Source organism: Vicia villosa, unplaced genomic scaffold (assembly GCF_029867415.1).
Source record: "Vicia villosa cultivar HV-30 ecotype Madison, WI unplaced genomic scaffold, Vvil1.0 ctg.001143F_1_1_3, whole genome shotgun sequence".
In the NCBI taxonomy this organism is placed as follows: Eukaryota; Viridiplantae; Streptophyta; class Magnoliopsida; order Fabales; family Fabaceae; genus Vicia; species Vicia villosa.
This window is the reverse complement of record NW_026705502.1, coordinates 91,788-118,706: the sequence shown is the minus strand read 5'-3', so window position 1 is coordinate 118,706 and position 26,919 is coordinate 91,788. Positions and strand designations below refer to the sequence as shown.

Below are 26,919 nucleotides of genomic sequence, written 5' to 3'. Positions count from 1 at the left end.
TGGATATGTTGATCATTTAGATACTCTGATTCTGTTATTGCTAACATTTCATATGTCTAAGTATGATCCAGAATTTTTGTTAAAGCAATACAACTGTCACCAGCTATTCCAGATGATGACCACGTGTTCATTCTGAAGGGATAAGCATGCATGCAGTGATGATACACCGCCCTAGGTAACTTTGCAAATCTTTTCAAATTTCACGTTATCTCTCCTAACCTCCCCCACTTGTCCTCTGGCCCGGGGCAACCCTCTTTTTGCCCTTGCCAGCTAGAGCATCATAAGGCTTACCACGTTGTTGATTCTGCTTGCCTCTTCTATCACTGACAATCTTATAATGAGCAGCATTATCCTCCTCGAAAATTCTGCAACTGTCTACCAAGTTAGGAAAAATGCGGATTTGCTGATACCTTATAGCCTTCTTGATTTCAGAGCGCAACCCGTTCTCAAACTTGATGCACTTTGAAAATTTTGCACCCTCTCCATCAAAATATGGATAAAATTTGGCCAATTCAGTGAACTTCACAGCATAATCAGTCACTGACATGTTCCCCTGTTTCAGTTTGAGGAACTGAATTTCTTTCTTACCCCGAACACTCTCAGGATAATAAATACATAAATGATCAGAGTAATACGAGTAGGATGTCACATCTTCTAAGAATCCGTAAAAAGCATCGCTTCATTTAATAAGTTTTCATTAAAGTAAATCTAACACCGCAGCGGAATTTAAAACAGCTTATTAGTCCTCATGGCACTAAGGCCTCAACAAATAAATCATCTCCACTAAATAGGTGGTCCAACAATAATGTCAAAATCAAGATACGTAACAATTAACAAATAGCTGAAAAGAAATCAAAAACATAGCGCATCCTAAAACTTCCGTGTTACGTATCAGAGGGACTCCTAAGACTCGATCAGGTAACACTCGAAAGTCCAAGCATTACTCTGGTACCTGGTTATCTGTACTTCCGAAGACGCACAGATGCAACAACAGAAAAGGGGTGAGAACTACATTCAATAAATATACGGTGAAATATCACATGCTAAGGAGTAGTATTTACACCACATACAAACAACAATCACAACGGATTCTCACACCATCAAACACACAACAACAATGATATATGACATTAACAATCAATTAGGTGACATGAAATGCAACTATCGACACTACATGCATGTGGTACCAACAGAGCAGAAGCCCTCAACAGTGCCAATCCAGGCCAACAACAGGGCATAAGCCCTCAACGACATATGTATGCAACATGGACATCCAACCAACACAATCCAACATCGCAAGGCATCAGCCTTCAACTCATCACCATTAGGCTATCAACTTGTTCAACAACATGCAAAGATGATTCATTTTCTTATAATCAAAATTCACAACAATCAACATTAATCTTACCACAACATATTATGTCCAAAGTATAACTTTTATAGTCTTCATATATCTACTTAAGTCTTACTAATCAAGGGAACTCAGAAAGGTGTTTATCTCACTCAAGAATCGGAAGAAAAATCACAAAAACGGGAAATTCTGCACACTAGCCTGACCATACGCGTACAGCTAGCCCATACACGTATGCCCCTTGCCCATACGCGTCCTATACGCGTACCACCAGAACCAGATTTGCACTAAAACTCCTCCCATACGCGTATCACATTCCCATACGCGTATGGCCTCCCTTCCATACGCGTACCATACGTGTTCCACCAGAAGGTTGCACTGTGTTGGGACAGGCCTGCGTACCATACGCGTATAGCCCCTGGGCTCGTCCCTCATACGCGTATGGACCAACCCCATACGCGTATCATACGCGAAACACCAGCGTGAACCCATAATTCTCCAATCGCACCAGTTCGTTTTCAGCTCGTTTTCATCACTTCCAGTCTGCGATTTCAGGTCTAAAACAACATATTTTTACCTATTAACTCATACCTTTCATCTAGATTCATTAACCTATTATTCTACATCAATTTCACCTGATAACAACTCAATTTCTACTCAACAAATTGGACAGTTTTACATTCAGATTCAGTCCCTATTATGAACATAACAACCACTCAACCAACCTTCAAATCCACATTATAATTCATCAATTCAAAATAGAATTTCGTCCAGAAATTATACAACATTATTAGTCATGAAGAACAACATACAAATCAAACCAATTCACACATCAAGGAAGAAATCAAATTATCAATTATGAAACCTAAAGAGGGGAAGGAACCCCCACTACCCTCTTATGCTTAAGTCACCATTTAAAGAACACATTCCCCCTTACCTTAGATTGAAGCTTGATTTTCTTTAACAATGGTGGAGTTCTTCTATCTCTTGCCCTATCCTCTTCTCTGAATTTCACGTTCTTTTACCAATGTTCACTAATCTCCCTTTTTCCTCTTAATTCCTTATTATTTTTATTAAGACATTACTAATTATTAAATTGCTACTGGGCTTAGTACACACCCTCCCCCACTACTAATCACACACCTAGTCTAATTTAATTAAATCACCCTATTATTATATTATAGTTAAATTAACAAATTAATATAATAATGATTAAAATATCAATTTAAGCACCAAATACACCAATAAATATGTAATAAAATAAATATCGAAATTGGGGCGTTACACATGGCTTATGGACTTATGAAGTTTGTGTAGAATTTAAGACGTGCGACTTGCTATGATAAGTCTTGGATTTTGATGAAAGTATTTTGTATGGTTCAGTTTTGGAATGTGTTCACGTTATATTCTGGTTTAGAATGGGGCTGACTTATGTATTGATATTATGGTTTGAAATTGGAATTGTGGTTGATTGTTGTAGGTTAAAATTAGCAAGTGTAGGGACCTGAACTGGTTATCTTTTATGCAGGTCATATGTGATGATTTTGGACAAAACCATTAGCATGGTAGCACTCTTGAAAGCATGACGAAGTCGAGTTTAGAAGAAAAAGTCTAGTAGCAATCTTTCTGTTCAATGCAGTAGCTAGTATAGTGTAAATGAGATTGGATTTTGTAATGGATAATGAGCTTGAACATGTACTGTCCGTAGGTTAGTCTACAATTTATGATTGATTGTGAGTCTATGTACGTGGATATGAAAGATGAATGGATTGATGGTTGAAGTGATGATTGATGGTTCAATGCAGTAGCTAGTATAATGTAAATGAGATTGGATTTTGTAATGGATAATGAGCTTGAACATGTACTGTCCGTAGGTTAGTCTACAATTTATGATTGATTGTGAGTCTATGTACGTGGATATGAAAGATGAATGGATTGATGGTGGAAGTGATGAATAGAGGTTGATTTTTTTCTTGTATAATTTTGTAAAGAATTTCTTGTACAATATGTGACATGGATTGAACTTTTGTAATGGACTTTGAAATTGTAATGAGGTGGTCCTTTTCTTTTAAACTATCTTTGAATTCTTTTTTTCTTCACTACTTCCATTTGAATTTCAACCTTTTTCTCGTCTTGCATTACTGACTCACATAATATCAATGAGATGAAAGCTCAAGACAACTTAGTATGGTCCTTGGTCCAAAAGTCAACCTTCTATGGTTAATTATGACCAAAAGTCAAAGTTTTAGTCATTGGCTTTCAAACTTGAAAATGGCCCAATATAAACTCCAAATGAATGAATCCACACTCTTTTAATCAAGCCTTAAACAAATAGCTCGTATCCCAAGTAACCAGATGAACCAAACCTTGAATGGTAATGCGAGACAAATGAGACCTTGAAGTAATGAACCGCAATATAAACATTAACCTCACTGATGATCTTTGTACAGGAACCACATGATCAAGTCCTTTTCGAGACTGGACCAATCTTCTGTTTGAGTATCAAGCATTCTTTTAAAGAAATAAATAAGCTTGTGCCGAGACCTATATGAGACCTCAGTTTGCTTCATGATTCTTGATCTAATGTTAAATTATTGGTTAATGATGTATGATATGTTAGATGACCTAGTAGAGAGATGCGTATGAAAGAGAAGCCTAAGCCAGTTAGACGAAAAAATAGGAGAGAAAATTTTGGGGTGCAACACATGCTAAATACATTTTATACAAATAAATATAGTCATCAACAGTGACATTTATAGGATTCGAATAAAATCTAATCACAGTCAATCTGATCAAGTTTTTCAACAATTTTATTTATTATTTTCTCAAATAAATTTTGAAAACCCCCATTTTACTTTCAATAGAATGCAAGTCGTTTTGTTAAATAAAACAATTTATGTGGATACATATTTATAAATTTTATTACTTAGAAACATTTAGTAATCAATTTTCATTAGCGACACAAAATTAGTTTTATTATTATAATCATTTATTCTGTATTGTATTCATTTTTTATTTACTTATATATTTTTTAGGTTTTGGGATACCTCTAGTCTTTTATAGTATTAAATAGTTATTCATTTTTTAGTAGATAAATTTAATTAATATTACTATTTAAAGGTTGTAAAAGATCTAAGTTTTCATTTTTTGCTTATGTTTTGCAACGTTTTTCCCACACACATAAACATTAACAAGCACACATATTTTATTTATGCACAAAACAAGTTACAACACACACAAATAGCAAATTGGCATAACCCACAATCATGAATAATAATTATAATAATAATAATCATAATCATGAATAATAATAATAATAATAATAATAATAATAATAATAATAATAATAATAATAATCATAATCATGAATAATAATAATAATAATAATAATAATAATAATAATAATAATAATAATAATAATAATAATAATAATAATAATAATAATAATAATAATAATAATAATAATAATAATAATAATAATAATAATAATAATAATAATAATAATAATAATAATAATAATAATAATAATAATAATAATAATAATAATAATAATAATAATAATAATAATAATAATAATAATAATAATAATAATAATAATAATAATAATAATAATAATAATAATAATAATAATAACAACAATAATAATAATAATAATAATAATAATAATAATAATAGATTCTGCATATTGACAACTCTGGCCAACCTTTATTATACATGTCGAACAAGATGGATCAACTCACTTCACATGGTGGCTTTTGAAGACTGTGGTGGAACCCACAAAAGATGATTTATAGAAAAGAAGTGACACACGGGAGTATCCTTCCCAGGATTGACTCTTAGTTTCTTGAATATCATATGATTTGGATTCCAATCAGATGTATCCAAATGACACATACCACCAAGAGCTTCCATTTTATCTCCGTTCACATCACCTACCAGTGAGACCTTAAACACTCTAGTTCCTGTAGCTATGTAGTGGCAATAGTAAATGGCATAAGGATGTGGTAGGGGATGGCAAGATACCCATATAGGAGCATTAATATCATGTGATATTCCCATAATGGTGTATTTTTGAAGAGGGGTGGCTGAGGGTGATGGGTTGCTGGTAGTAAGAACAATATACTTGGTTTCTGGACCAATTATTGTGTTAACAAATTCATGCATGGACTCTACAGAGTTGGCACATATTTTGGTCTCTCGTATGACTGCTTCTCCTTCACATTGCTCAAGTGTTTCTCTCATGGATTTTGCTTGAGGAGAATCTTCATGGAGTGATAAGAGTTGGAGAACATTTGGGAGCTGTGAAATTGAGAGAGGAATTGAGTTAGCCTCTTCTCTTGGAAGGAAATTAGAAACCTCTTGGATAGGAAATTGGAGGGTCATCACATTTCCAACATGAAGATCACCCATATTGAAAAATCCTATCTTAAAGGCTTATGAATGATCAAAGTTGTTTGAAGGAGAATCTTCTAGATAATTGAGTTGTTTGGCTTCATCAATAGTCTTATAGATGTAATTGGGATGTTTGGCTTCATCCGTAGTCTTATAAATGTAATTAGTTTGTTTGGCAACATCGATAGTATTATAGATGTAGTTGGGGTTGGGTTGTTTGATTGCATCGGTGATCTTGTAAATATATTTGGGTTGTTTGGCTTCATTGGTGGTCTTGTAAATGTAGTTGGGTTGTTTGGCTTCATCGGTGGTCTTGTAGATGTAGTTGGGATGTTTGGTTTCATCGGTGGGCTTGTAGATGTAGTTGGGTTGTTTGGCTTCATCGTTGGCCTTGTAGATGTAGTTAGGTAGTTTGGCTTCATCGGTGGCCTTGTAGATGTAGTTGGGTTGTTTGGCTACATTAGTGGCCTTGTAGATGTAGTTGGCCTCTTTGGCTACATCGGAGGCCCTGTAGATGTAGTTGGGTTGTTTGGCTTCATCAAAGGCCTTGTAGACGTAGTTCGAATGTTTGGCTTCACTAGCGGCCTTATAGATGTAGTTCAATTGTTTGGCTTCATTGGCGGCCTTGTAGATGTAGTTCGGATGTTTGGCTACATCGGAGGACTTGTAGATGTAGTTGGCCTGTTTGGTTACATCGGAGGCCTTGTGTTCGAATGTTTGGCTTCACTAGCGGCCTTATAGATGTAGTTCAATTGTTTGGCTTCATTGGCGGCCTTGTAGATGTAGTTCGGCTGTTTGGCTACATCGGAGGACTTGTAGATGTAGTTGGCCTGTTTGGTTACATCGGAGGCCTTGTAGACGACTGATCAAAATATTAAATGTATTGAATATTAACGGAAACATGAAGTTACTGATAAAAAATGACATGTTAACAAGAGCATAAAGTTACTGATCAAAATATTGAATATTAACGAGAACACGAAGTTATTGATCAAACTATTGAATATTAACGGGAAAACAAAGTTATTGATCAAACTATATTGAATATTAACGGGAACATGAAGTTATTAATCAAAATATTGAATATTAACGAGAACATGAAGTTAGTAATCAAAATATTGAATATTAACGTGAGTATTAAATTACAGAGCAAAGTATATAATATTAACGGGAACATGGAGTTATTGCTAAAAATATTGAATAATAACGGAAACATGGCGTTATTAATCAAACTATTGAATATTAACAGGAACAAATTTGAAACATTAACAGAAACACGAAGTTAGTGATCAAAATAATGAATATTAATGGGAACTTGAAGCTATTGATCAAAATATTGAATTTTAACGGAAACATGAAGTTACTGAACAAAATATTGAATATAAACGAGAACACAAAGTTACTGATCAAAATATTAAATATTAAGGGGAACATGAAGTTACTGGTCAAAATATTGAATATTAATGGGAAATGAAGTTTATTGATCAAAATATTGAATATTAGTGGGAACACGGAGTTACTGATCAAAATATTGAATATTAACGGGAGCACGGAGTTATTGATTAAAATATTAAATATTAACGGGAGCACAAAGTTAATGATCAAAATTTTGAATATTATCGAAAACATTAAGTTACTATCCAAATTTTAAAAATTAACAGGAACAAATTTTGAATATTAACGGGAACACAAAGTTACTAATCAAAATAATAAATGTTGACGGGAACACGGAGTTATTGACAAAATATTGAATATTAACAGGAACATTAAGTTACTGATAATTTTTTTGAATATTAACGGAAACGAATTTGGAATATTAACGGGAACACGAACTTATTGATCAAAATAATGAATATTAACGGGAACAAGTAGTTACTGATCAAAATAATGAATATTAACAAGAACATGAAGTTACTGATCAAAATTTTGAAAATTAACGGGAAGAAATTTGAAATATTAACGGGAATACGAAGTTACTTATCAAAATAATGAATATTAACGGGAACATGAAGTAACTGGTCAAAGTATTTTTCTATTAATTATGCATTTTGAATGAATCATTATTATAAATGGAGTTTGTAGTGGTTTCTCATTGGCCTATAAGACAGAGCTGATAGTTTGAGATTGGGTTGATAGTTTGTAGTTATAATTGAGCCAAAATAATTAATTTTCTCCTTAGCTAGCAAAAAATAATCGATTCTCCTTAGCTGATAGTTTGAGATTGGGCTAATAGTTATCACTAATTGAATTATATAATTTGATTGAATATTTCTTCATTATAATTCGTGAATTTGCGATTTTAAAACTTTTCCTTCATTATAATTTGTTAAATAAAATATTACTATTTTTATAACTTTTTTAATTTTACCCAAAACTTAATCTTTTACTAATATCTTTTATTTTTCTCAATCACAATGCGCGAAAACGACGGGTACCCGTGCGAACGCACGGGTAAGACACTAGTTGACTAGTACAAATACAATAATCTCCAATAATGCAAATCGTATCACGCTTGATATCTGTGAAAATGAAATAGTTATTTTTAATAGCTTTTAAACAAAATTACTTTTTATTCAAAGGAGTGAAAAACTATTATTTATATATGGTATTTATTCTTTCAACTATATTAATGAAGAATAATTTTCAAATGCATTGGTTCAATTTAAATCTTTTTTCAACTATGATTTATAATTTTTTTTAAAGTTGCATAAAATAACGGCCGGACATACATCTTACAACTTTTTTTTTTGTCCCAAGTCATTCAAAAGTTTTTATTGTATTTCTTTTACAAAGATTATCTTTAAAAAAAGTACATTATGTATTTTGCGGTAGATATCTAAAAACGAGTAAAAACTCATTTTGGTCCCTCACAAAAACTACAGAACTCAAATTAGTCCAATTGAACTCAAGACATTTAGGTCACAGCCTATGTCTTTACCACTGTGTCAACATACATTGATGACAAATAATTGACATGATTTATAGTAATATTAAACAATTCTGAATTTAAAACAAGAAACATAAATTTTGGTACCTACTGGGTCTCAAACCCAAGTCCCTTCAAATTAAATAGTAGTCACTTTATTGTAAATATGAAAAGTAATCTAAGAGGGGTTGCATGAATTAAATTAATTGATATTAGTGGATTTTTCTCGATAATGAATGTTAACAATGTTCTGATTTTTTTTAACTATTATAACAATTTCGGAAAAAATAAGAACAACATTACTAACATTCATAATCGAGAAAAATTCACTAATACCGATTAATCTAACTGATTCACCCGCTCTTAGATCATTTTTCATATTTATAGTGAAGTGACTATCATTAAATTTGAAGGTACTTGAGTTTGAGACCTCATGGGTACTAATTTTTTATTTTTTTAAATTTAGAATTGTTTAATATTACTATAAATCATGTGAATTATTTGTCAGTAGTGTACGTTGGCATAGTGGTAAAGGCATAAGATGTGGCTTAAATGTCTAGATAATGAATGTTAACAATGTTCTGATTTTTTTTAAAACTATTATAACAATTTCGGAAAAAATAAGAACAACATTACTAACATTCATAATCGAGAAAAATTCAATAATACCGATTAATCTAACTGATTCACCCGCTCTTAGATCATTTTTCATATTTACAGTGAAGTGACTATCATTAAATTTGAAGGTACTTGAGTTTGAGACCTCATGGGTACTAATTTTTTATTTTTTATTTTTTATTTTAAATTTAGAATTGTTTAATATTACTATAAATCATGTGAATTATTTGTCAGTAGTGTACGTTGGCATAGTGGTAAAGGCATAAGATGTGGCTTAAATGTCTTGAGTTCGATTCTTTCTCAAAACAATTTTTATCTTTTTTGATATTTTAAAATTTGAATTGTTTAAAAATAAAATCGAAAGTAAAAAATAAAATTAATTTAGTATTTAAAAAAAACGGTTCGAAAAAAATATTAATAGAAGGACTAATATGACCCGGTTATATTTTGTAAGGGATTAAATCGGATACTTTTTTTTAGATGACAAATTTGAGTTGTGTAGGTTTTGTGAGGGATCAAAATGAGTCTTCACTCTCTAAAAAATATAGGTCACACTTTATGAGCGTTTTTTCTCTAAGATAATAAATTAAAAATGCATAGGAATTAACAAGAAATATCTACTGCAATATACATAATGGATCTTTTTAAATAAAAAAACATAACTATTTTTTAGAGCGACCAAAATAAACACTTAAAACACACTAAAAACTCATTTTCTTCAAAATCTAATAAGAAGAGATCAAACCTCAGCATAGTAGCATAAACCAATTCATTGAAACATTACTCGAGAAATTCAATTTATAGGCAAAAGTATTATAACCTGATAAGGAGCCGCAATTTCAAAGTGTTAATCAAAGATGTAGACTTGTTTTCCCTTACACTTGTGTCCACATTGATAATCTAGAACACTAAGGATTTATGAATCCTTCCAGCTGAATGCAGAACCGTGGTGGTGAATTTAGTGAGAGATGGGAGAAGGAACAGTTGCGTACGTGGAAGGAGTAGCAAAGGGAGAAGTGTTAAGATTCATGTGAGAGGGATGAGGAATAAAAATCTTGTCGTGTTTGAGAGAGGAGGAGGAATATTTCTAGAGGTTTTCGCTTGCGTGAGATTTGGTTTTCACTACCAATATCCGATTCAATGGACCGTCTAATCTGGTTCAGAGGCCAGTTTTGGCACCTTCTTTCGATCGCAGTTACAGGGATCAAATCGTGGTCTTCCCTATGAAGTTTGACGTCAATCACTACTGAACCCACTAACGATCGGTGGAAACTTCTTTATGAAGTATTTCTGAATGTTTAGTTGAGTTTTTATTTTTCTTTTCTGTTTTAATAATAAATATTATTTATCGGAGTCAATTTATCAAAATAGTGTTGTGGATTAGATGGTTAAATCAATTGCCTTTGATACACTACGAGTCTGTTTGGTTCAACGGATGAGAGATGATGAATTTTAATAAAGGAGAGAGAAAGGGAGGGGAGGTGAGGGGAGTTATTTTAATTAAATGTATGTTTGGTTCAAAAGAGGAGGATAAAAGGGGAGGGAGAATATTTAATCAAATATATGTTTGATTTACGAGGGGAGGGGAGGAGTTTTAAAACTAATTTATCTTTTAACCTTTAAAATATTATAATAATCATGCTAAATAAATAATTGTATTTCCAAAAAATAATTTGATTACCTCAATAAGGGGTTTGATTTTGCAGGCCAATGTTTGATTTTGCCATCATCTTGTTAATAAAGGGTCTGCAGTGATGCACACTCAATTTCCTTCTACCAAAGGGCATACCTTGGTATTTGGTTACCAATATTAAATTGATTCTCTTCCTATATTTTACTTTGTGCTTCATTCATTACTCCTCCATAGTAGACCCTACATTCACTACTACGGAAAAGACAGTTAACAACGGTTGGGAAAGATATATAACCACGGGGGACCATGCGTTGTTATGTAGCGTGTAGTTGTATATTCGGTACTTACAATCACGGTTCAGTGATCGTCGTAGTAAACTAGAAAGAGCGCGCCTTATAACAACGGTTATTCATATTAACCGTTGTGATATTTCATATTAATAAATGTCACATTTTCATTCCAGAATCAGCACTAAACCAATTTTGAATTGATATCAAAACTTGTATTACAAGTACACAATTCCATTGAGTACGTCAAAATTTGAACAGTTCGAGGTATGCAATCTTCCCAACTTCCAAGAAAAAAGATAGAGTATAGAATTAAAGAAACAATGATGACTTTGGTTTTTAAACTTCCAAGAGAAGAAGATAAAGAATCAGAAGGAACATTGTAAAAGCATGAAAACCAAAACAACAAAAACTACTTCATTCAAAGGAATCAACATGTGTTATCCTGCTTAAGCTACCAACCACAATGTTGAGAATCAAAATTTTACTAGGGTGTTATGATGCAAAACCACTCTCGAAATCAAGATATAGTTGTAGAGGGTGTTGTGGTGCAAAATCGGCTTCTAAATTAAGATGTAGTTATATAGGGTATTTTGATGCAAAACCATACTCAGATTCAAGATGTTATTGTAGAGGGTGTTGCATTTAGACTAATGAGACCTCTCAGAGTGAGGAGAAGAAAAATAAGAATAAGAAGGTTGAGAAAGCAAATGATGATTTTCTTCAATTCTGATGATGATGATGATGATGAGGAGGAGAATAGCTATGATTGGTCTAACTTTTTCTCAGCGAGAGGATTTAGATTTGATTATGGTTTTTGATCATGTAATGAAAGTCTTATGTAATGAAGTTTTAATCTGCTTAATTCTCTTAAGGTTATCATCTTAAACATTCAACTTAACTTATCGGCTTAAACTACAAAATACATAAAACACATAATAAAATTGTTGCGATGAACTTACTCATAAGAAACCTTCTAATAGTTGCATATTCCTGTCAAGTTCACCGCATCTTCAACTTTTACATTTCATAATAATTTAAATATTAACATAAAAGATGTATCAAAACATAACATTTTCAAATTTCATACTCTAATTCAACTATTGCATTTTATAACAAAGTAAATATTAAACATAAAGGAGATAAGAAAACATAACACCATCAAATTTCCAGAAAATCTCTCTGACTTCAGGTTGTTCTTCAAATTCTTGTTCTTCTTTTTTGAATCTGTATACATAACCTTCAAATATCCAACAAATTCCAACTCTGGCATCATACTACTCTCATCTTCCAACTTTTGTTCATCATCCCATATAAATAAATTACATGTTTCACCATTCCACCAATTTGGACATCTCCAAAATAGTCTTCCTTTGTCTTTACCCCTCTTGCATTGGTACGAAACCATACAACTATCACAACCACAGAAATTTCCAGATCGAAATTTTACAGTTTTGGATGAGTTACTCTTCAAATGCGACATTGAGACCAAACTGGACAACAACAATGAGTGTTAGGTTTGTTTTCTTCTTCCCGACGATGTCGACGGCGTTGGTACGTAGTGTTTAGTATATATATATATATATATATATATATATATATATATATATATATATATAAAGAATCGCAAGTGTATAACAACGATTTTACAAAAGAGTCGTAGTGATATCCCTATATTTTTTAATTATATATAAATATAATTGAAAAGGCGTGCATTAACGTAAAAGGGATAAACTATTTGTTGTGAAAAATGATGCCAAGAACAGAGTATAATAGAGAATACAATAGAAAACAAGAAGAACAACAATGAATTGGTTATAATTGCTATTCTTTACTTTCTCTTTGAAATAAGATTACAAGTGTTACAAGAATAAAAAATAATCCTCTCACCCTTAATTAGGATTTGTCGTATGCAATGATGAGAGACTAGTATGTAATTTATAATAAACCTAACAAGATAAACTAATGAGATTTTTCACAAATACCCATTACAAACCAACTTAAGTTACAAGCTAACTTAAACAATTGGACATAACAAATAGGCTCAATTCGAAATACTAACAATCCTTGCATTTCGACTAATACATGTTAGAACACCTTCGACTACAACACGCACTACTTCGACAGCAACATGCAAACAAGCTTTGATTTCATGCATAAATCTTGTTGAAGCAACAGCTACTCTTCGACCCACTAGAGTTTGATCCAATTCTCATAATTCTCCACCTTGGATCAAACTCTATAACATCAAAGAACAAACTAGCTTTCTTCATGCAGCTTTCTAAAGTGTTGCTTTCTGAGGGCAATATTTTCCGCTTCAGTGATCGATAAAGCAACAACCTTCTAAAGTGTTGCTTTCCAATTAATTGTTGTGCCAAACATCGTGAAAACATATCCCGAAATAGATTTTCTGGATTCCATACAACCTGCATAATCAAAGTCGACATATTCTTTGATTACTATTTTGCTATCTTCACTCAAGGCTCCATCATAAATTAAGACTTTGTTCAAAGACCCGTTTATGTACCTTAGAATCCACTTTAATGCTTTCCAGTGAGCCTTTCCATGATTCGCCATGTACCTACTTACAAAAATGACTGCATATGCTATATTGGGTCTTGTGCAGACTATAAAATACATCAAAGAACCTACTATATTAACATATGGAATGCTATTCATATATGCTTTTTTGAAATCAGTACTGGGACACTGATCAATACTCAACTTGAATTGGGGATTTTTCGGAGTCACAAAAGGCTTTGAATTCGACATACCAAACTTGTCAAGAATATTCTATAGGTATGCCTCTTGAGATAAGCATAATTTCGAATATTTTCATCTCTTCGAATGCCAATCCAAAGAATCCTGGATGCAACTCCCAAATCCTTCATATCAAACTCTTTATTGAGTTCAGCCTTCATCCTCATTACATCTTCGACATTGTTGCTTTCTATGATAATATCATCCACATAAATCAACAAAATAAAAAATGAATTACCAGGTCGAAATCGAAAGTAAACACAGTGATCGAACTAGCTTCTAATGAAACTTATGCATGCCATGAACTTGTCGAATATCCTATTCCACTGTCGAGGAGATTGTTTCAGTCCATATAAAGATCTGTTTAGCTTGCACACATAATCTTTCTTCCCCTTTTCGACATACCCTTTAGGTTGCCTCATTAGGATCGTTTCATCTAGATCACCATACAAGAACACAATCTTCACATCCATCTGTTCTAGTTCAAGATCGAACTTTTTCACCATGGAAAGCAACATTCTAATAGATTTATGCTTCACAAGAGGAGAAAACACATCATTAAAGTCAACACCTTCTTTTTGAGTGAAACCCCTTGCGACCAACCTTGCCTTGTATCTTTTTGACGTTACTCCTTCCTTAACGTTGAAAATCCATTTACAACTGACTAACCTTGCTCCAGCAGGTTTCTTAATTAGTTCCTAAGTGTGATTATCATAAAGAGATTTCATCTCATAATTCATGGCCTTCAGCATTCAATCTTATTTCGACTCCTCATAACTTCCTTATAGTCTCCAGGTTCTTCGTCTAGAACCTCACTTGCAGAGATTAAGGCATAAGCTATAAGATCTGCATACCCAAGTCTCTAAGGTGGCTTGATGAATCTTCTCAGCCTATCTATTGACAATAGGTAGTCATCGACAGTTTCCTCAATTTCCTTAGCATCTTCTGCTTCTTCTTCGACTTCATCTAGGATATTGTTGAATGCAGTATAGGGCAAGCAACAAACAAGATTTGGAAATATTGATCCAGGAATTATCGTCCACAGAGATGGAGAGATGCCATTCAACAGTTTCTACGGTTTCGAGCTTGGGTTTGAATGAGCAAAAAGTAAATAAAGATATAGACAGGAAAGAATAACAAACACATTCTTAGAAGAGAAAGAACTTATCAGGAATGTAAATATATTCACTCTTCACAAACATACACTTACCAACCCATTATATTCAACCTACGATACTCGTCTATGTCATCACGTATCTCTCACATAAGCGTCCATCTCTGGAGCACAAACGAGATCATCTCACAACTAAGATTATCTCTAACGCGAAGTCGCGAGAACATCCGTGTTCTCGCGTCGGCGATCTCTCGCGCGCCGCTCAAACACGAAAGCATTAAAAACAGATACCCACAATGAATGTTAGCTCTAAATCTATCTTTTGAGTTCAGAACCAACAGATTATCATCCTAGATAAGGATTCAAGAAGTTTATCTCTAAAGCACCCCAAATCCCCAGCATAGAGCAAAAATCCAGGATAATATCAACACAGATTTGTAAAGCAAGTTAAACATAACATTATAATTGGTAAATATACATAAGATTCAAGTAAATATACAAACAAAACCCAACCAAAGAGAAATACACAAAGAAGAAGAGAAATGAACCGAAGATCTCCCGGTTTGTCAGCTCCGTTCGACGCTCAATCCACCCCCGATCATCCTTATGCAACCTCCGGAGTTGTTTTCTAAGCTAATTTTGATCTAAGAATGAAGTTGATGGTGTTGGGACTCAAAAATACCCAACCCATGACCTAAAAATGTGATTTTTGCCCCTTTTAACGAGCTGTTGTCTTAGCAGGTCCGCTTAGCGGACCCCCTCCGCTCAGCGGGCTCAAAATTGCATCCAGACGCTGATTTGCTCCGCTGGAGCTCCGCTCAGCGGACCCCCTCCGCTTAGCGGAGTCTGCTAAAAATCAGATTTTGTTTTCGCCATAACTCGAGAACCGTAACTCCGAATTGCGCCCGGTTCGAAGCGTTGGAAAGCTTATTCAATGCTCTATCCAATAATTAATGAATGGAAACCAAAATGATGATTTTGGTCATCCTTATTTTAAGTCTTTGGAATTCCGCTTGACGGTGGCTAAGCGGGCTTTCACCAAAATTGCGAAATCGAAGTCGTGCCTTTGACACTTTATTCCTCAAGGCTCCAATAAGCATGAATACCTATAAAAACAAAGGAAAAACTAGCAAATGGTATAAAAGTATATGAAAATACAACTATTCACAAAGTATACGTATTTATACACAAAACGGAGAATTATTCAAACAGTATTAACAAAAGTATCGATAAGTGCCACTATTTACATACACAAAATAAGTATATTTTGGCACTTATCAAACTCTCCCCAACTTGAAACTTTGTTTGTCCTCAAACAATGTCAAATAAATCAAAGAATTGAAAGTAATAAACCAAAGAATTGTGAATCAACAAGTTTTGAAAACCAAAAACAAATGTAAGGTTTAATACAAAAACGTATAAACAAAGTAAATACTTACCACTATCCTACAACGACAACATGTAAACGAAACAAATCCTAAGCACAAAAAGCATACAAAACATTCTAACACAATACATGCTCACATCATGAATCACACCTAGCAAAAATTCATCAATGGATGAAGAACACACAAAGGTGAAGGACTTTTAACACTCATCCAACAATCTTGCAAACAAAAGATTAAATTATGCATTCATCCAAAAATCACATTGAAGATACAAAAGCAAGAATCACAAGGACTTTTCAAGGTTGTAATGTGGCTTGGTTAACAAACAAAGGATAAGTCCTAAGGCTAATCGAAACAAAAACTTGCCTAAACCTAAGGGAGTGATCAATCCACCAAAGATTCAAACAACAAAATCTCGATTAAACTTCTTCCTTAACCACAAGTTTCTCAAACCAATCACAATACTTATTAGCACAATTATTAGCTTCTCTTTTCTTTTTGTTTTTCAAAACTTTTTCTCCTTTTTTTTTCTTTCTTTTTCTTTTCTTTTCTTTTCACATTTTTTTCTTTTTTTTTTCTTTCTTTTCAACCTCATATCAACAACCACATAAGTAGCAACCATTTCTCTCCCCAACTTGAATTCAACCACACCATCATATGAATACTCCCTACTTTCTAAGGCAAGGTAAAAATTCATAACAAAAATCATGGTTTAGGGTTCAAGAAAACAAAGAAACAATCATCCATGCAAAAATGAGAACTAAACACTCAATGATAAGCATTTAGCAAAAACAACATGGACATTGACAAAAAGGCTCAAAAGGGTTAACAAATGATCACACACTCACAAGGTGAATTGACTATTTGGTTATGGTGGTTGTGCTCAAAATGAAACAAAATGCCTTGATCCTTTTCATGCTTTCATAAAATCAACATAAACAAAAGATTAAGCATAATAAAATCCAGTTAAAACAAAGATTGTGGCCTCCAGCATATGTAAACAATGGAAAGCTTCCTCACATTTATGGTTTGGGAACTAAAGTGATTCAATCAATAAGCAAGTAATGCAAAAGAATGAATTGTATGGTAATTGTACAAATGAAAAGTTTCCTAAACATGATATGCTATAGAAAGCGATAAATGAGTACCTTGAATGATACAACTTCAAAAAAAAATCCTACCATACATCCGCAAGTTGAAACACTCAAGCTTCGGAAAATCACCTCAAAAATCTTCGAATTACCGAACAAAATTTGAATCCAAACAACCAATAAAAGAATTAGAAAAACAAAACTAATATATATTACTAATTAGTCTTGGTGAAAGTGGGAAAAAAAGTGAACCAAGTGGAATGGGAACCCCACTGGTACAGAGCAGAAAGACAAAATTTTGCTGTCATCGCTTAGCGGAGCTAGGCTCGCTTAGCAGATGACAGAAAAACCAGAAAAATCAGAACAGAAACAGCTGTTCCAATCACTTACCACTTCACCTAAATACCTCATAAACAGAAATATAAACAAAACTTTACAACCGTTGGGGTGCCTCCCAACAAGCGCTTGTTTTACGTCGTTAGCTCGACGCCTTTATTGTTTTGGTGTTTGGAAAGTAGCCTCCTCTCGTCATGCCATGGTGACGTCTCACCGCACAAGCCTAAAGAAAGTGTCCTAACCAACCACTCAACAAACGTTACGGGTACAAATATATACAACAACTATACGATCATAAAAGAAAACAAAAGTATACAATTATATACACAAACAAACACATATGCACAAGTATGGAACACAAACAACTACTATCATACCAAAAAAGAAAATTGATGAATGTTGGATTCACAAGTTGAAAAGTGAAGATTTTGAATAACGAACTGGTCCGATCTCAACGTGTTTCACCAACATTCACTAACAAAGTATACTTGTATGCAAACATATACAAGTAACTATATGGTGAACATAAACAAGTAAACATGTACAAGTAAATATATATACAAGTGAAACTATACAATATATACGTTATATACAAAGCTCAAAACCACGAAAACTATTGCGATGCAATCACAACCATCCCCGGCAACGGCGCCATTTTGTTGAATGCAACCTCCGAAGTTGTTTTCTAAGCTAATTTTGATCTAAGAATGAAGTTGATGGTGTTGGGACTCAAAAATACCCAACCCATGACCTAAAAATGTGATTTTTGCCCCTTTTAACGAGCTGCTGTCTTAGCAGGTCCGCTTAGCAGACCCCCTCCGCTCAGCGGGCTCAAAATTGCATCCAGACGCTGATTTGCTCCGCTGGAGCTCCGCTTAGCGGAGTCTGCTAAAAATCAGATTTTGTTTTCGCCATAACTCGAGAACCGTAACTCCGAATTGCGCCCGGTTCGAAGCGTTGGTAAGCTTATTCAATGCTCTATCCAATAATTAATGAATGGAAACCAAAATGATGATTTTAGTCATCCTTATTTTAAGTCTTTGGAAGTCCGCTTGACGGTGGCTAAGCGGGCTTTCACCAAAATTGCAAAATCGAAGTCGTGCCTTTGACACTTTATTCCTCAAGGCTCCAATAAGCATGAATACCTATAAAAACAAAGGAAAAACTAGCAAATGGTATAAAAGTATATGAAAATACAACTATTCACAAAGTATACGTATTTATACACAAAACGGAGAATTATTCAAACAGTATTAACAAAAGTATCGATAAGTGCCACTATTTACATACACAAAATAAGTATATTTTGGCACTTATCAGATATGCAATTCAGCATCAACATGCTCCACCTCAACAGGACTTTCTACATGTTTCAGCTCTTCCTCATATATTTCTGCACTTTGACCAAGATCATTAGTTTTCTTAAAAGCCATTTCAGCTTCATTGAAAACTACATCTCAACTGGTGATACTCCTTTTGTGACCTGGCTCTAGGAACAATAGGCTATAAGCTTTTACTCCTTAAGGATATCCTACGAACATGCATTTCAGAGCTCTAATTTTGACCTTGTCTTGCCTAATGTGAGCATAGGCTACGTAGCCAAATACTCTCAGTTTGTCGAGATATGGTGGATGTCCCGACCAAACTTCTTCAGGTGTATTCATATCTAACATAGTCGACAGACATCTGTTTATCATATATGTTGCTATCGAAACAGCCCCAGCCCAAACAACTTCTTTAACCCATCACTAGTCAACATGCATCTGACTCTCTCCAAAATAGTTTGATTAAATCTTTCAGCCAAACAATTTTGTTGTGGAGTACTTGCAGTAGTTTTATGCCTTGCAATACTAGAGGCAACACAAAAACTGTCGAATGCCTCATTGCAAAATTCAAGGACATTATCAGTTCTTAACCTCTTGACCTTTCTGTCAGAATAATTTTTTACCAGAGTCTTCCAACTTTTGAAATTCTCAAATTTTTCATCCTTAGTCTTCTGGATGAATACCCATAATTTTGTAGAATAATCATCTATTATGGATAGAAAATACCTTGTTCCTGAATGTGATGGATACCTTGCATTCCTCCAAAGATCAACATGGATGTAATCAAGGGATCCATGTGTTCTTTATTTGTCTTTGATGAACTTAATTCAACAAGATTTTCCAAGTACACATGGTTCACAAAACTTCAACTTTTTGACTTTGTCTCCACCAAGCAGATTTTGTTTTCCCAATTCGACTAGACCACTTTCACTGACATGGACCAATCTCATATGCCAAATTTTTGTCTTCGACAAAGATTTTGTGGATGCAAAATTTGTCGAAGCACCCACATCTCTAGCCTCAATGGTATACAAGCCTATTTCTTCACGCCTCTCAAGACTTACTTTGACCCCTTCATGACTCTTAGGATACTTTTCTCTCCTTGGAAAACATATCCTTGTCGAATTCACTAGGAGAAATCAAATTTCTCTTCAAATCAGGAACATACCTGACTTTAGTCAACAACCTTATTGACTCATCATGGAGCTTGAATCTCACAGATCCAACACCCCCAATATTGCAAGCTTTGTTATTTCCCAGCAATAAGGATCCACCATCTTGATCACATAATTCCTCGAACAAGTCTTTGTTTGGAGTCATGTGCCAAGTGCAACCTGAATCCATAATCCACTCCTTTCTAGAGTCATTGCTCGAAACCACAAGAATATCATATGATTCGAAATCATCTTGAATTATAGTTTCATTGCCATTATCCTTACCTCCATGATCTTACAGGCGTTCAGGACACACCTTTCTTGTGTGACCCTCCTTCTTACAATGATAGCATTGAATACCATATGCTTCGCCACTATAAGACTTCTACCGACTTTTGCCCTTCTTCTTTTCGAACTTACCATCCTTTCACAAGAATTTCCCTTTAATTGTCAATCCTTCACCAATAGTCAAAGGTTTGTGCTCCTTCCGTTCGTTCAAATTCTTAGAGTACAGGGCTGATTGAACTTCTTCAAAGTTCAGGGACTCCCTTCCATACAAGAGAATTTCTTTGAAGTGAGCATGTGTTTGAGGCAAAGCGCACAACAGTAACAGCGCTTAATCTTCATCATCGATCTTCACATCAATATTTTCAGGATCGAGAATCAGCTTGTTGAACACATCCAACTGCTCAGCCAACACTTTATCTTCAATCATCTTTAATGAATACATAGATTGCTTCAAGTAGAGTCGATTCACCAGTGATTTGGTCATGTACAAACTTTTAAGTTTTACCCATAACCCTGATGTCATCGTCTCCTTTGATATCTGTCGAAGAACCTTATCACCAAGGCTCAACAAAATAACATTGTGGGTTTTCTCTATCATGGTCGTCTTTTCTCTTTCCGTTTACACATCATCCATAGCCGCCGCTCCCTTCAACGCTTCCAAACAACTCTGTTGAACCAGTAGAGCTTTCATCTTCAAGCGCCACTGACCGAAATCGTTCACTATGGTGAACTTTTCTATCTCATACTTTGTTGAAGGCATCTTCTTCATGCTCACCGCACAAATTTGTTGTGAAAAAAAGATGCGAAGAACAAAGTATAATAGGGAACAAAATAGGAAACAAGAAGAACATCAAGGAATTTGTTATAACTGCTATTCTTTACTTTTTCTTTAAAACAAGATTACAAGTGTTACAAGAATAAAAAATAACTCTCTCACCCTAAATTAGAATTTGTCGTATGCAATGATGGGAGACTACTATGCTATTTATAATAAACCTAACATACTAAACTAATGGGCTTTTTCACAAATACCCATTACAAGTCAACTTAGGGTAGAAGCTAACTTAAACAATTGGACATAACAAACAGGCCCAATTCGAAATACTAACAATCCTAGCATTTCGACTAATACGTGTTAGAACACCTTCGACTATAACACGCACTACTTAGACAGCAGCATGCGAACAATCTTCGACCTCATGCATAAATCCTGTCGAATCAGAAGCTACTCTTTGACCCACAAAAGTTTGATCCAATTCTCACACTATTTAAGGGAGCTGAGGATCAATCCCAGAAAATTTAGACTGTATCACTACGGTTATGCAATTAACCGTAACTATAACTTTAAATTTTCACTTAAAAAATATAAAAAAAATGTTAGTGCATTAGTTTAGTAGTGTCACTACGGTTTTGGGGCGAACCTCGGTGACTTTGGCGTTGTTGTTTGCATGTTTTATATTAATGATTTTGTAGAGTTAGCTTTAAGACCTATAGCTGCTGAGAACTCATGCATAACTTTCATCATGATTTGAATTGACACTATGTCTTATCTTGTAAAGAGAAGTAAGTCATCTTCAAAACAAATGTTATTGATTTTAAGCCTCTCACACTTTGGATGGAAGTTAAAGTTTGGAATCCTTTGCAGCTTTCTTAGGCATCTATGCATATATTCCATAATTAAAACAAATGAGGATATGGGATCCCCTTATCTCAAGCCCCTATTTTCCTTTAGGTATTTGTTGTTCTGCCTATTAATACTATACTTATAGGAGATAGTTGTGACACACAGGCTAATCCACTTGATGAACTTTGTGGAAAAATCCAGCTCTCTGATAATAGCTTCAAGAGCAGATCATTCCAGTGTATCATATGCTTTTTGTAACTCCATTTGGATGACACATCTTGAAGATATGTTTTATCTCTTATATCCTTTTAAGAGTTTTTTAGTTATGATAATGTTGTCCTGTATAACTTTTTTAGGTAGAAATGTTGATTGGCTCTCATCCACCACTTTATTTATGACTCTGCTCAATCTGTTAGTAAGAATTTTTGAAATAATCTTGTAAAGGGTTGTCCAGCATGCTATAGGTTGCATATTATTTTTTTTTTTGATAATCAATGATGTATAATTATAAAAACAGCCAGCACCAAGAATCAGGTTGCATATTATTAATTGTTGTTGCATTTGGGAGTTTTGGGAATTAAGGTAACAAGGGCAAAGTTAACATCTAAGTACATTCTATCATTATCAAAGAACTTATGTATAGTTTTACTCACATCCGGTATAATTACACTCCATGCAGTTTAAAAAACTTTGCATTGTATCTATATACACCTAGGGTTTTTGTGTATAAATAGAGATGTAATCTCACACTTTTGCATTAAGAAAAATACTAGGTTCTCTCTTCCATAAAAAATTCTCCTATCTATTATGTTTCTATTGAAGCCTCCAATATTCTTAAATACTTTCCCTAAACACAAAAAGGCCTTATTTCCAACATTCCACCTAAAAAATATTCCAATTATTTGATTATTTCCCCACAAGTAATGACTGTATGTTCAATAACACATCGGAAAATGTTCGTGTGATAATCGATAATATTAAATCCATTTCTTGGCAATGGTTTCTTGGTAGTTCGGCTTCTAATCCGTGTCTCATTAGTGAATACTCATGGGGATCCCTTGTGGGTTTTAATTACCTAATGAGAATTTGCATATTGTGATGCTGTAGTGGGGGATTTCGCTCTTGCCCAACAATCATGGTTTCATTCCAGACAATTTTTCTTCATGTTTTACTTTGCTATTTTTTTGTTGTTGCAGGGTAGTACTGTTGGCTTTTCTCAGTCATTGCTAGTATTTGTTGTTTTGATATTTATGGATCATCTTAGTAAGCTTCATGCTTAAAATTATCTTGCACATTTTGTGCTTGAAGTGATAGTTCATAATATATTTTGACGTTAAAAATACTCTTAACTTACTTATACATAAAGCAACTAACAAACATACAATTAGGAAATTGGTCATCAGTCATCACTCACAAACATGCATGCTGCTATAGCTATTACAGAGTGGTAAGGTTGATCAACCTTTATTATACATATCTAGATAGTTCATATCCCTTCACATGGTGGCTTTTGAAGGCTCCTCAGGAACCCACAAAAGATGGTTTACAGGAAAAAAGTGACACACTGGAGTATTCATCCCAGCCTTAATTCCAAGCTGCTTAAATACAATATGATCCGGGTTCCAATCAGATGTATCCAAATGACAAATGCCAAGAGCTTCCATTTTGTCTCCATTCTCATCACCAACAAGTGTGACTTTGAACACTTTACTCCCTGTAGCTATGTAATGGCAATAGTGAATTGCATATGGGTAAGGTAGGGGATGGCAAGCTACCCATTTGGGAGCATGAATGTCATGTGATACTTCCAAAATGGTGTACTTCTGTAGAGGGGTAGCGGTAGGTGATAGATTGCTGGTACTGAGAATACTATGTTTGGTGTCTGTACCAATGATTGTATCAACGAATTCGAGCATGGACTCTAGAGAATTGGCACAGATTTTTGTCTCTCCAGTAATGGTTTCTCCTTCGCATTCTTCAAGTGTTCCTCTCATGGCTTTGGCTTGAGTTGAATCTTCAGAGATTGAGAAGAGTTGTAGAACGCTTGGGAGTTGTGATTTTGAGAGAGGAATGGAGTCAGCCGCTTTTTTTGGGAGGTAATGAGAAACCTCTTGGACTGGAAATTGGAGGGTCATTTCATGTCCAACATAAAGATCGTCCAAATTGAAAAAGCCTGTTTTGAAAGCTTCTGTGCGATCCAAATTGGAAGATGCAGACCCTTCTAGATCTTTTGAGTTTGGAGACGTGAGGTCTTTTAGATCAAGGGAAGTTGGTCCGTACTGTGTGATGTAAGGATGATTGGGTTCATGTTTACCGTAGGAAGCTATGTACGGTCCATTGGATTCATCGGTTTCATGCTTAGCGTAAGTTAAGTAGGGTTTATTGGAATTATGGGTATGAGTCCTATATCCGGTATCATAATCTGGTTTCTCGGCTTCATGATTACCGTAGGAAGTTTTGTAAGGTTCATTGGAATCATGGGTATGAGCCCTATATCCGGTATCATAATCTGGTTTCTCGGCTTCATGATTACCGTAGGAAGTTTTGTAAGGTTTATTGGAATCATGGGTATGAGCCCTATATCCGGTATCATAATCTGGTTTCTCGGCTTCATGATTACCGTAGGAAGTTCTGTAAGGTTCATTGGAATCATGGGTATGAGCCCTGTATCCGGTATTATAATCTGGCTTCTCGGCTTCACGATTACCGTAGGAAGTTTTGTAAGGTTCATTGGAATCATGGGTATGAGCCCTATATCCGGTATCATAATCTGGTTTCTCGGCTTCATGATTACCGTAGGAAGTTTTGTAAGGTTTATTGGAATCATGGGTATGAGCCCTATATCCGGTATCATAATCTGGTTTCTCGGCTTCATGATTACCGTAGGAAGTTTTGTAAGGTTCATTGGAATCATGGGTATGAGCCCTATATCCGGTATTATAATTTGGTTTCTCGGCTTCATGATTACCGTAGGAAGTTCTGTAAGGTTCATTAGAATCATGGGTATGAGCCCTGTATCCGGTATTATAATCTGGTTTCTCGGCTTCACGATTACCGTAGGAAGTTTTGTAAGGTTCATTGGAATCATGTGTACGAGCCTTATAACCAGTATTATAATCTGGTTTCTCGGCCTCATGATTACCGTAAGCAGTTTTGTAGAGTTCATTGGAATGGTGGGTATGAGTCCTATATCCGGTATTATAATCTGGTTTCTCGGCTTCATGGTTACCGTAGGAAGTTTTGTAAGGTCCATTGGAATCATGAGTATTATATGAAGCTGCATAATCTGGTTTAGTGTGTCCGTACTGTGTAATGTAAGGTTGTTCATTGGAATCCACATCTCGTAACTCTGTCTTCAAGTCTCTTGCAGTGATGCCTTGTCCATTCTAAAAATGATGTCAAAGAGAACATTAGTATAATATTATTGCTACATGCCTTATCTGCATGAACCTTTAGCTAAAGAAATGTTAGGGCATGTATTTTCTCTTACAATTATATATGGCTAAAGATTATATTCAAAAGAAAAATTATAGGAAAGAAAACAAAATAATAAATATTTAAAGTTGATGAAAACACATTATTTTCTCCGAATCACACAAATAGGTCTTAATTATAAATAGAAAGTATCCTTAACAAGGCATCATTGCAAACTAGCAGAAACCAAATATATAATTGAATTAATTACCATGAAAAAGAAAAGGAGTAAAGTAAGAAACTTAGGAGCTAGTGTCTGAGCCATCTTTCTTCTATTAGAAAGATACTAAGTGTGGTGAATGAGTTCCACTTAGAGATAAGTAACCTTTTTATAGGCGCTATTGAGTCTTTGAAGAAGGTGCTATCGTGGTTCCATTCGTATTGGAGATCTAACAACGTATATCTTAATATTATTAATAATATAATATAATGATTTGCTTTCTATACAAGGAAAGCCATGAATTAAATAGTGTAACATAGCACAGTGGGCGAAGTTCAATCTTATCCGTAATACTCCTTTAAGATGGTTTGTAAAGACTAAGTTGAAATGAGTGAAAATTTTCAACGCTTACGATCCCCTTTTTTCTCCCCGAGAAGTTTTTTTTAATGAATAATTTAAGAAGAGTAACAGGATCTAAGAAGATGGATGGCAGCTCGGACACAATTATTAGTCCTTGTTAATTCATAGGAGACTTTGTGAATAGTTTTGTCATTCAAAAGACTAGTAGGTGAGGTGTTAAATAATGTCTTTGATGTAAATTGTCCGTACTTATTAGCACATGTTGAGATCATATATTATTCTATGTGAGACTTTTAATAATAGTTAGAAATAGAGTTTTAGTCTGATTGAGAGGAAACATATCGTATTTTCGTCATAGTTTGGTGAGGGCCGAGGGATATTATGTAATTTTCGAGTTGGGTTAGATTTAGAGGTATCCTCTAGTATTAAGAGAACTAGTAATCCTACTTTTCTATAGTGGAAATATTTTAATGGCGTAGGTCTCATGATTGATCTTTCTCATATTGAGAGGATTCTTCACATAAAAATTATTGGTGTGATATTGTTTATCTTGAAATTTAGTAAACAATGTTAGTCTCTTTTTAAAGATTACTTTGCGAAATCGACTAGAGAATCTCAGAACAACACTTCAGTTTTCA

At 34.3% G+C, this 26,919-nt stretch overlaps 2 protein-coding genes across 2 annotated transcripts; both read right to left on the bottom strand.

Annotated features, from left to right (window-relative positions):
- Positions 1-5,092: 5,092 nt before the first annotated feature.
- On the bottom strand, positions 5,093-5,734 carry LOC131633584 (BURP domain-containing protein BNM2A-like). The gene has a single exon (XM_058904283.1). It carries the CDS (start codon positions 5,732-5,734, stop codon positions 5,093-5,095), a length of 642 nt encoding a protein of 213 aa, XP_058760266.1.
- Positions 5,735-23,627: 17,893 nt separating this feature from the next.
- Positions 23,628-26,081, bottom strand: LOC131633585 (BURP domain-containing protein 12-like). The gene is made up of 2 exons (XM_058904284.1): positions 25,973-26,081; positions 23,628-25,673 (listed from the first exon to the last, which is right to left on the bottom strand). Exons 1-2 carry the CDS (start codon positions 26,024-26,026, stop codon positions 23,784-23,786), a joined length of 1,944 nt encoding a protein of 647 aa, XP_058760267.1. The 5' UTR covers positions 26,027-26,081; the 3' UTR covers positions 23,628-23,783.
- Between the last annotated feature and the right edge of the window lie 838 nt (positions 26,082-26,919).